This window comes from Protomyctophum bolini, assembly GCF_963924005.1.
Source record: "Protomyctophum bolini genome assembly, chromosome: 5".
NCBI classification, from domain to species: domain Eukaryota; kingdom Metazoa; phylum Chordata; class Actinopteri; order Myctophiformes; family Myctophidae; genus Protomyctophum; species Protomyctophum bolini.
In genome coordinates, this window is record NC_137866.1 from 19,653,730 (window position 1) to 19,665,813 (window position 12,084).

General features: G+C 42.8%; 1 protein-coding gene across 2 annotated transcripts; it reads right to left on the reverse strand.

Annotated features, from left to right (window-relative positions):
* Positions 1 to 8,914, reverse strand: tcea2 (transcription elongation factor A (SII), 2). Of its 2 annotated transcripts, none has more exons than XM_080763266.1 (10): positions 8,709 to 8,914; positions 6,682 to 6,744; positions 4,937 to 5,042; positions 4,570 to 4,660; positions 3,828 to 3,979; positions 3,459 to 3,515; positions 2,638 to 2,792; positions 2,379 to 2,525; positions 1,887 to 1,958; positions 1 to 407 (listed from the first exon to the last, which is right to left on the reverse strand). In XM_080763266.1, the coding sequence occupies exons 1-10, from the start codon at positions 8,775 to 8,777 to the stop codon at positions 399 to 401; spliced, it is 921 nt and encodes a 306-aa protein (XP_080619392.1). In that variant the 5' UTR covers positions 8,778 to 8,914; the 3' UTR covers positions 1 to 398. The 2 variants fall into 2 exon arrangements, with proteins under 2 accessions (XP_080619392.1, XP_080619391.1); XM_080763265.1 differs by having other exon boundaries at positions 3,828 to 3,982.
* Between the last annotated feature and the right edge of the window lie 3,170 nt (positions 8,915 to 12,084).

The following is a 12,084-nucleotide window of genomic DNA, read 5'->3' on the forward strand; positions in this document are numbered from 1 at the left end:
TTATTGATGCATTATTTTTTATTTATTTACATAGTTACGCAGTTTGAACCATTTTCAATAGCTCAAGACCTTCATGTCCTCTCCGTAAATAAAGACATTTTAGAGTTACATTCAAAAGTAAACACAGCAAAATGGAAGTTCCAAAGATTTTATGTACCAGCGGCAATACTGGTACAGAATGAATGAAACAAGATGAGTTAAGAATTAAGTGCATTGTACAAAAAAGTTATATATAGGTTATATTATAGCACACAACTGGCTCCAAATATATTACAAACTCATGATTATGTGTATAAAAATATACAAAATAAAACGGAACTAAAGTAAAAGGTTTAACTGAAAGAAAATTCAACTAAAGTCAAGTTGTCTCATGATGCGAGTGATATCCACACCTTTCTTCAACAGAACTAGAGAGAGGAGGGGAATACAAAGAAATAAGTTATACTTTAAAGATCAAACATTTAAAGACAATACAAGTTATTGTTCCCAAAAATTTACTTCCAAGACACTCCCCAGTTGGTCAACATTGCTACATTCTACAGCAGAAACACATCTTGTTATGGGACAAGTTACAGACAATTGTAAAAAAAAATGTTTGGCAGAATAGACATGAAAGCAGGTCTCAGGAGACAGAGAACTTGACATTTGAACTCGACTGTTGGTTGCTTGTAAATATTTTTGATGCGATGTAAAAACAGGGAAGCTGGTCTTGGCGGTCTACATTCACCACTTAAATCCCTACTCTATGTACTTTGTCGTACAACAAATAGTGCAAGTAGTACATCTACAAGCTCACTATTCATAGCATCCACATTGTGTAGATCAACATTTTTTGGGGCAATTTTAGAAAATTGTTGCAAATTATGTAACATTTATGCAACATGCCCAAAATAGTGACTGCACGTAAGTGGTTCAAGCATGTTAGCCACATGCCGGTGATGTAGATATGGGAGGCTGGTTGTGTCTGCATTTAAGCATGTCAGCAACATGCAGGTGGAAATAGGAAAAACTTTGTTTCCCACAGAGTTTAGGAGTTTCAGCGATGGGCTCAGTGCCAAGTGCTTATACAACACAACAAACTTCCTACAAAGCAGTAATTCCTCAGATGAGTCCCATTCACCTTGACCTAGAGCACAGCCAACTACTGCTAAATAAGGGTAGCACTCACAGAACCACTAGAGAGAGAGAGAGAGAGAGAGAGAGAGAGAGAGAGATGTAAATTGAGCAGAGTATGAGAATGAGAGGTGAGGGGAAGGGGGCAATGAGGTTGTAGAGATGTAATCAAAGGGAAGAGATGAGGAGAAGAGGCAGACGTGGGTAGAGGGGGGAGGTAGAAACCAATGATCCATTTAAGTACTCTGTTTGGCTGTTGTTTTCCAACTGAGAGGAAAAAGGCATAGGGAGCAGGATGCCAAACTTGATTGTCTGCTGCCATCTAGTGGTAACATCATGGCACCAACACCCCCAGTCAGTGAGCACAAGAGCTATTTAAATTTGAGTGTCATCTGCACAATTACAGTAAGTGTTTTATATAATTTGGTCTATTGGGACCTTGTAAAAGTTACAGGTGAGGTCAAAGTATTTGACCTTAGTTAACTCCTTATTATGGAACTCCAAATGAATGACTATGACATAGTATGTCATGGCTTTTCATTTGATGCATAGTTGCCAATGGAGAAAAATAGTTCTGAGGAGCTTGAGATATGAACCAATGAATGACTGTGCCAGAAAGTCCAATTCAGTTTTCCAGTCTTATGTTTAGCAGTATTGTATTGTGTACAGGGTCAAAATGTAGAATGTCGCATACATATGGTGCCAAGTAGTATACTTTGTAGGAATGTGCATCTAATCTATAGTGCATACAAGTGTGTGTGTGTATGTTTTACCTTCCATCGGTTTCCACATCCATTGCACAGTACATAGGTGGTCATAGGCTCATCAGCACTGCGTGTCTGCACCTTAAATTCCACACACACACACACACACACACACACACACACACACACACACACACACACACACACACACGATTGTTGATCTGTTGGTCGTTGAATGGTTTTGGTTGACAGTTTAAAACTCTTGACAGTTCTTGGGCCATGAATGTCCCTATATGTGTGTGTGTACAGTATAGGGCGGTGGCTCAGGGGTAGAGTGGCCGGCGCAAGGTTGCCAGTTTGAACCTGGGCTCCCCCAGAGTTAGTCGAAGTATTCTTGAGCAAGACACTAAACCCTTAATTGCTCCCGATTGGTGCCTTGCATGGTTTCCTCTGTCATCAGTGCGTGATTGTGTGTGTGAATGGGTGAATGTAATGCACAGGTGAATGTAATGCGCCTTGGATAAAGGCACTATATAAATGCACCATTTACAGTATAAGTACCTGTGTGTATGTACAGGCCTTTCCCTTGCACTTGCCGCAGATAAACATGTCTGTCTCTGTTCCTCCTTCTTTGGACAGCTGATGTTCTCTGATGGATTCTTTAGTCAGCGTCTCTCTCATCTGCTTCAACTCTGCACTGGCCATCTCCTACACACACACACACACACACACACACACACACACACACAGTGCACATTTGTTCATAGTCTGCTAGTATTTGTACATGTTTGTACATGCAGACACACACAGAGTATGGTACCTCAGCAGTCATGTTAGCAATGCGTTCAGGCGTGATGTTTCCACACAGGACATTTCGTCTCAGATCTGGATTCTTCTGGTCTTTCAGGTTGGAGATCCGACTCCTCAAGCGAGCTTTATATTTCCCGTCTGTGGACTTAAACGCCTGGAAGATCAGTGGACCACAGCGAGTCAAGGACCAATATACACCGCAATGTATGCGTGTCGTTAGGGTCAAGAAATAGCTTACAAAATTATTCCTATTCTGGGGCTAACATTCTCTGAAAATACCAAATCTACAAGCTCCCCCCCCCCCCCCGATAGTTATCTTATATGGAAAAAAGAATGAGGCCTAGTACAGAGTCACTCATTGGCAACTCCAGTATACTTTTTTAACCCATTTAGGCTTGACGTCGAAAATTAAATGTTTTCTGAACGATTTCAAACACATTTTAATGCTTTTTCAACTCGGTGGCGCGCTATGAGCTTATAGAGCTGCTATTTTTCAACAGCTAAATTATAACAATGTATGTAACCACCAAAAGGGGTTCCCGCTTAAAATGGGTTAAATAAGTGGTTAATGATGGATATAAAAAAAATACAGAAGTTGTAATTGTCACCTAAATCACTTTTATTTATTTCACTTTGGTACTTCCCCATTAACCTGGTATACAGGAGTGAAATGTTAGGTTAACTATTAACTAAGCTATTGTAACATTATAACACTATGAAGTTAATTTTCATGGTGGTATTGTATCCACACACACGTAAATGAACACTACACCCGAGTGGGTGCATACAACCTCCCAGACAAAATGAGCCATGATTCATTATCAAGGATATAGTCTTCAATCTGAGAAGCCAAATGCTCACAGTCGGCACCAATGTTCTTATGGTCACCTGAAAAGCACACATACAGATCATGCGTCACATGATGACAATGCAGAAACACACATGTGCACACACACTATATCATTTAGTATGATCAATGATGTCTGTCCGTCTCCCCGGCTATTAGCCCCGTCGGCGCAGGCTGTCAAAAAAAATCTAAGAATAATACATTAAAAGGTTGTTTCAAGCAAACGAGTCGTTACATTTAACCACAGCGTTGAAACCATAGAAATCTGTAGGAGCTACAGTGGAAGGGGAGGTAACAGATGGGACTACCCATCTGTATCTGTAGAACAGTGATACATTCATCCATCTTCTCACCGTCGGTTTGTAGTGCAGTGACCAGTAGATCTCGACATTTGGTGCGGACGCTGTCTGTAGTGACTGGGGTGGGTGGGAAGGTGGTGAAGCGGGGGGTGCAAGTAGGGGAGGTGGGTGAGGTGGGTGTAAGAGGGGGGTCCCCCTGCTTCTTACTGCTGAAGAGGAGAACGGAGATACTGCATGTTAACTTTGTACGGTCAGCTTACATCTGAATGCACTGTAAAATGTGTTCATTTGGTTACATTCGTACACTTTCAAGAGTAATACGCCCCTGTACATAGGGGCACACAAGTCTGTTTTATTCACAGGGGGAAAAAACACAGATTTAAAACAAAACTCACTACGAAATTGCTGTCATAGTGGATTTGACAGTCATTTTTTCAAATGTTTTCGAATGTGTTGATTTGACCACGAAAAGGTATACTGTATAAGTTATATAGTATACACATACATTATACAATTATATATTAATTAGCCTCAGTGTGCAATTAACAGTTGGACACATTCCTTTAACACTGAGTATTGTACTCTGTGTACTGTGTTTTATGGTAGTATATTGTGTGGAAGTGTCTCAATTACACTTTAGTTTGCATTACATTGTGAATTTGTGAACCAACGTTTTTTTTGTTTCACTGTACAACGTGAGATCTCAAAAGACGTAAGGTTAACCAAACTAACAGATGTGCTGAATCATTCTGTCCGTGCAGTGACATCATCACTGAGGGACAGTGGGGAGACCGACCTCTTCTCACTGCCAGCGTCCTTGGATGTGGACGACCTCCTCACAGGAGATCCCTCCTTCTTCTTCTCCTTCTCCTTCTCCTCTGAACCATCTGATGTTGGTATAAAAGGAAAGAAGCACTGGATCATCATCACACACTATATCCAATGCCTTTTTATTTAGAAGGTGCTAGATATTAATGACCAACATTCAATGCCAGGTGCATCCTCATCAGTCAATGATCTGTTGGAGATCACACACCAGATGTGAAATGTTTCTCAAAAGGACCTTTTTGGACTTTAAACTCCTGTGGGGACATTCAGTATCATAATAGTATAAATAGTGGTGATGCACACACACACACACACACACACACACACAATCCTACCCAATAGTTTTTTCCAGGACTTGATGAGGGCCTTGGCCAGGGTCTGAACCTCCTCCTCTGAGCTGTGCTTCCTGACAGCGTTCACGGACATCCCCACCCGAGTGGACTGACAAGAAAAACAGACAGAGAGGACAACATGGGGGGTGAGAATACTGTGCAACAACAGAGCAAGCACATGGAAAGATGATGTGATACGGTATGATTAACTGGCACTGGCCTTCTGTTAATCATACCTGCAACTAGGGTTGTCCCAATTCGATCACGTGATCGGAAATCGGGGCCGATCACTTCATTTTCAAATGATCAGAATCGGATCGGGAGCAAAAAAAAACGTGATCAGGACATCCCAAGCCCATTTAGGCCTAAGGCCGATTCTAAAAACGCCTTCTAAAGCCTGACCTAAGTTTTCTGAAAAACTTCAAATATTTATATAGCAGCATCAACATTTTTACATTTTTGAATACTGTACATACTGTACAGAACCCAAATACGGGTTCCCGGCCTGAGGGGGTAAGACACCAAAAGGGGTTCTCGCCCAGAATGGGCTAGTATCAATATTATATCCATATCATGATATTAGACTACATTGACTGATTTGGCATATTGTACTATTGTGAATCGTGATATTGCATAAGTGTTCAATGAAAATATAAATATAGGACCGGGAAATCGGCAGACACTCAATCAAATGACCGGAATCGGATAGGGGGCAAGAAAACATGTGGACATCTCCACCTACAACCATTCCATAGCCTGTGTTTCTCAAGTGAAAGCTGCATTATGCCACTTTCCTGTTCTACCCCAGATTTGAACATGGGTCTCGTGGTCAAGCTGAGCTCAGGTCAAACCAGAAACAGGATTGTGTCAAACGTCCCCAACCTTTATAAGTAATATTGCATTAAACTCTACTATATACTCTACCATACAGATTGGACAAAATAACATTTTATTCACGTCTCACCAGGTCCTCTCCTGCTCTCACCAGGGTCACCTGCAGGACCTGTGCGTTGCACCAGATTCCCAGCACCAGACAGTGGTGGATTCCGCAGGCTCCACCGGCAAGGTAACAGTGGTGCCGCAGGCTCCACTTGCGGCTTGAATGGCCCTCCTAAAGGCCTCACGTGGGGTTTTTTGGGCGTCCTCCTCATGGCGAACACAGGCTGGGGCGCTAACCCAAACTGCTTACCCGGGTGCCGTCTACATTCCGGCTGCCAACCATCTCACTCAACCCTAGTAATTGTTTGTGATTGAATTTGTAGACGAGATAGAAAAATAAAAATAAAAAGCTTGAAGGGTATACGTCTTCTATGTCTTCTATTTTAATGCTTTTGAATGTAATAAGTCATTGTTTAGAGACACATACAGTAACATACAGAAAATATGTTTCAGATTCTTATAGCACAATAACACTTTGCCAGACATCTCCAATGTAAAGTGGTGATTTGTAGCTGGCTGCTGTTTTTCAGCAAGGAAATTGTATTAGCTTGGTTTGATTTGCTTGGCAGCAGATTTGAACCTGAGCCACCTTTACGTTTGTTTCCGGTTTAAATCTGCTGCCGAGCCAATCATAAGAAGCGATGGGAAACTGAATCGGAACAGGATACTGGTATTCCAGCTTCTGGGAATCCAGGATTACAGTTATGGACAGAGCGTAAAAGGCCACGGTGCTTAAATCATAATCTTGTTGTTGTTGGTGTGCTGAATGTTCTGTATTGAGGACAGAGATGGGTGGTGTCAAACTGTACCTGCAGTGTCTCTAGTGACATCTTGGTGTTCTTCAACTCTCTCAGTAGGTCAATGGCACCGTCCTGGACAAATAAACAGACACAAACTGAATACACAAACACAAAACATATACTGTAGCAACTACACTTCCAAGAACATGAGACGATGTAGGACAGTGTATCTCAGAGCGAAAGGGGCACTGGCACTGTAAACTGATCCAAGGGGGAGGGGAATTTAATGCGAAAATATTTCTGTAATTGATGTAACTGTACTGCTTTGCAACTTAGTGGTATCTTACTATCTTCCCTGTTATGATGCCATTAGATTTTGAATTGAAGAAGAGAGGAGAGAACCAGCAGGGTCAGTTTCTGCTGCAGCTACAGTCTGAAGTGCCCTTGAGCTGTGTCTCTACCTACTGATGACTCATGGAGGTGGGTGAAATAAATAGATGATTAGAATAAGACATTTAACTGCTCTTTGAAACCAGTTGAATGTTGGCCATTTCAGGGTTTCTTCTAACAAGGTCATTCCATGTTCCCAGGATCCTATAGGCGAGGCGTGCACCGTGCAGCTAGAATAAAATAAAATCACACCCGTGTGAAGTGAGGGCGCTTTTATCATACATCATCATGACATAAAATAGACAGTACTGTATGCCTATTTGCTCAGACACTGACGTAAAATTCTCCATTGTCAATGGGAATTTAATATACACAATGCCCATTTGCTCAGACACGTGAGCGACTCTAAGAGTGGCGACTCTGTGGCCAAGTTGTTTTTTATTAGCATATTTATTATGCTAATAAATTTGATTATTAGATTATTTTTTATCAACTGCCAGTCAGCCACCACCACCCACCCATCATCTCCGATCAACCAACCGATGTGTCGGGATCATTGATATGATACTAGGGCCATAGGGCACTGGTTCCAAACTTTTTCATGTCAATGACCCTCAAATTGACACTAATTATCCTGCGGACCCCCATTTGAAAAGACATGCCATTAGGGTCCATTTGGTTCCATTTGTACGCTCTCTGAGTTACAGACCCATAAGGGTCCATTTGGTTACAAATTATCATTTAGCTGGGTCCCCCCTGGAACTCCCTGAAGGACCCCTGGGGGTCCCCGGACCCCACTTTGGAACCACTGCCATAGGGGTCATTCATTAACTCTATGGAAGGTCTTTCCTATTATATTAATTATTCCCAGAAAGATTTGTCTAAGTAGGCTAATTGCACACAGCACTGTTGGCCTTCCCTTAACAATGTCTCTATACTTTTTTTCTAGCTCTGATCCATAGCTCTAATGCGTTGCTTTTTTCTAACATTTTCTTTTCCTGTGGTATGGTAATTAAATCAACTTTAGTAGTATGGTGAGAAAAGAGACTAATGGAGATGCAAAAATATTTCCATTGACTGAGGCCCAACTGTTTTCACAGCATTTGTCAAACAATCATTTTTGCTGCACCCCTAATCCCCCCAAACACACAGAGAGAGAGAGAGAGAGAGAGAGAGAGAGAGAATAATACTACTCCCTCTCGTACATAACAGCACTAATACTAAAGTAATTATGTCAACAACAAAAAGCTGTGCGCAAACATCGTGTTTCATGTATGATAATCCGGCACACATTTTATCAATATGCTATAAATGCCAAAGCTTAAACTCAAGGAGGTGACTGACGAGGTAATTGATAAAAGGTGCGGCAAGCAAATCAATCTCCCCAGCCAGTGAGTGCTTACTTCCTGGCGACTGAGTTAACAGGGGAGAACGCCAGCGCAAATCAAATGTAGGCTACTAATAATTATGACTCGACGTTATTTGATGTGAAATACGTATACGAATGCGTTTCGCCGACACAGCATAAACATCGGTAGTCCAGAGAATCTCCAGACCATGAACAGGTACAAACACAACAACACACCACCACGCTGTTTTCTAGAAATCTCTCTAGTACACAGCAGAGGACTGACTCATGCTGCTGCATGCTTACCTGACTGTTTTTGGGACGTTTGTAAAATAACACACTGACCAAATCCACTCACCGTGTTCTTCTTCTGCACCATTTTGTCAAGTTTTTTGGCGATCCGCTCAACCTCCTGGTCTTTCACCATGTTCGTTCTTTTATTTCTCACTTCTACAGTACCACGGGTTGTTGACCCCCATTTACATGCGGGAGAAAAGCCTCGACTCGTTCTCTTCTCTCCCTCCCTCTCTCTCTCTCTCTCTCTCCAGTCCTGAAAAGCATCCACCTCTCCTCTCTCCAAACCAGCTGCGTTATTTCTCTCTCTCTCGTTTGTTGTGTGACGAGTTTGTAGAGTCTGACTGGGATTTGTAGTTTTTAGATTGATCAAGTTTTGGGCTGACAGTGATACGTTATGCCTACAAAAGTTTAGCTACTTTTCATGATGGGTCTTTATGATCTTGATTGGAAAGCTTAGTTAATTTTAAACAAAAAAATCCATGTTTTTATATACTTTTGGACAATTTGATTTGTAAAGAAAAACAACTCCTTTGATTTGTTAAAGAAAAAAATAATCCTCACTACCGCTCTAAAGGAACAACAGGTGCCTGCAAATAAGTCATATGCTTACTTGGGTTTAAAATCCTCTTTGTATTGAACTGTATTTCATGTTTTTCTTAGGGATTTTCCTTAAACGTATTTCCATGTTTTGATGCAATCCTTAGAATAATCATAACATTCTTACTTTTATGATTTGCCTTTCAAGGTGGAGCAAATATTGTCCCTTACTAGTTGCTTTAGCCACATTCTTTTTAAATAATGGGATGAATCTAGAGTTGCAATACCCTCCATTGACAGCCCATTGATCCAAATCGAATTGTCAATCTGCTTGTATTAAACGATGTTAAACTCACAAACATTGCAGCTGTAGGGCAAGCTTGAATTAGCTCTTTCAATCTGCAAAGCTTACATAAGAATCCACTGTACACATTACGAGCTACTTTCTGTCGTCAAAGTCACTGAACGGCCCTCCGTACAACCTGCACATAATGCACAACCTCTTAAAAACGACCATTCAGGGGCACGGTGGCACAGTCGGTAGTGCTGTCGCCGCACAGCTAGAAGGTCCTGGGTTTGATTCCTGCTGGGGGATGCTGTGGGCGCTGGGAGCGTGTTCTCTCCTCCACGTCATCAGTGCCCATACCCGAGGCGGGGTGGGTGAAAGGGCCTTTCTCGTGTCCCCTAGGGTAGGTACCCTCACAAAAAACATGCAGTAATCCTGGTCTCTAAACTATCTCCCCCTGGACAGTCGGGACGCCTGATGGAGGAGAAAGGAACTGGTCGGAATAACGTGTTCCTTCCACGCGCTACATCCGGCCGGGGAAACTCTCACCTGTCAGGTGAAATGAAGCATGAGGCCAGTCCGCTGTCTCCCCAGGTTGGCAGAGGAAGTGTAGCGCCCATGATTACATTAGATAATTGACACTGGGTGAAAAAATGGGTTGCAAAATCGTGGGATATAAAAGTCCAAGAGGGGGAAGAGGGGGAAGGAGATTTTTCAATGAATAAATTCGGGTCGACACAACTAAAGTAGCATTTATATGATCTATTATCTTCATCTGTGCACTCATTCTTGCCCAGGAGGAGTTCGCTCTGCAGGCTTTTATGTAAGGACTGATTTCAATTCAATTCAATTCAATTCAATTTTATTCAATGGCCCATGGACACTCCACGATACTGTAAGAAGCAAAACAGGCTAAGCCCATACCCCATACTATGAGCCACCAGAGACTGCCTCTGGCCGCATAAGACAAGCGGAGTGGGTGCAGGAGAAAGCAGTCAATGGGCAGCAAGTGTCTTCAGTCTGCTGGCCCTACCAGACAGAACGATGAATTGCATTTTTATAGTTCTTTTATAGCACTTTACAATGGTTCATTCATTCATACATTGGGAGGTGAAGCGTCAAACAGTCGACGCCAGCGTCCTCACTTCCCACATTCACACACCAATGGTGGCAAGCTCACACCAACCGACTCATTGGAGACAATGTAGGGTTCAGTGTCTTGCCCAAAGACACTTCGACATGTGGACAGGAGGAGCCGGGATTCGAACCGTCGACCCCAGGGATCATCTCGTGCCTATGATCACGACCAGGCACGTGCACACATAGACATCAAAGGGGGCTTCAGCCCCTGCCATTTTACCCGTCTGCCTTTTCCAGACCACGAATGCAACATTTTACTGATGGTGAAATATATGCAAATGCCCTCCTCTCCCTTCCATACCATACCTGAAGGCAGCATTCAGGTTAATTGCTTTTTTTTTTGTCATGAAGTCTCCTGAACTTGAACACAGTATTTTGCGATGATCAAATATTTTTAGAAATCCATGTCTTACATGGATCTCTAGCTAAAGAGTGCTGGGATGCGCCCTGAAAATAGCTGATCTAGAAGCTCTCAACTGATTTGCTATTTTCGCTATTTTTGTCCAAAAGTGCCCTCTTTTCAGAGGATTTCAGCCCCTGCCTCTCTAACACTCTGCACGTCCCTGCTCACGAATGTGTCCTATGGTTGACCATAATGATGCATTTGTAGTGACGTGCAGGAGCAGGGATTAAACCCCAGTCTGCCACTCGCCAGACCGACACACAACCTGTCTTGCCAATAGGGTTGAGCCTGATTGGCAGGACTGTTGTGGGCCAGGTCAAGGCTGGGTGCTACAATCAACCCTCCAGTCTTTGGAGCACGTCCTTGCGCTTCACACTTCATGCCGCGGACCACCCCACACAACGTCCCTCATGTCCTCGCTACAAGATGTCCTAGATCTACTTGCGATCGGGATCCATTGTGGATTAAGGGAACTGCTTTATATGGGCTCAGAGACAAAAAATATTAACAATCGTTGCAGTGACAAGAGAGCTAACAACGTTAGCTTTCCACCTCGAGCACAGCTAGCGCACTCACCCACATCAACATGTGGGCCAGCCAGCCATCCAGACTAGAGTTCAAGAACAAGGGGTTCAAAATGCTGGTTTTGACATCAGACAATTGCCTGTAGTACTTATGATATTGATATATGTAAACTGATACAGTTTACTCCGGCCTGGGCCACGGCTCAGCGGTCCAGACACCTTGGCTGGTAATCCAGCCTGGCAGTGTGCCGCGGGTTCGACTCCCGATCCCGACGGCCTTAACTGCATGTCTTCCCCCCATCTCTCTCCCCATTTCCTGTCAGCCTACTGTCTGTCCCTCCATAAAAAAAATATAAAATAAAGGCGAAAGCCACAAAAAAAAAACATTACAAAAAAACTGTTTACTCTAAAGTACTGTACAAATTCCACACACAAAGCCACACGTGGGAGTGGTTAGCACTGATCAAAATACATTTTAAAAATCACATCCGTGTAAACTGTACTGCAGGGGTTCTCAACAAAATGCTTTGATCATGTCTCGCGATCC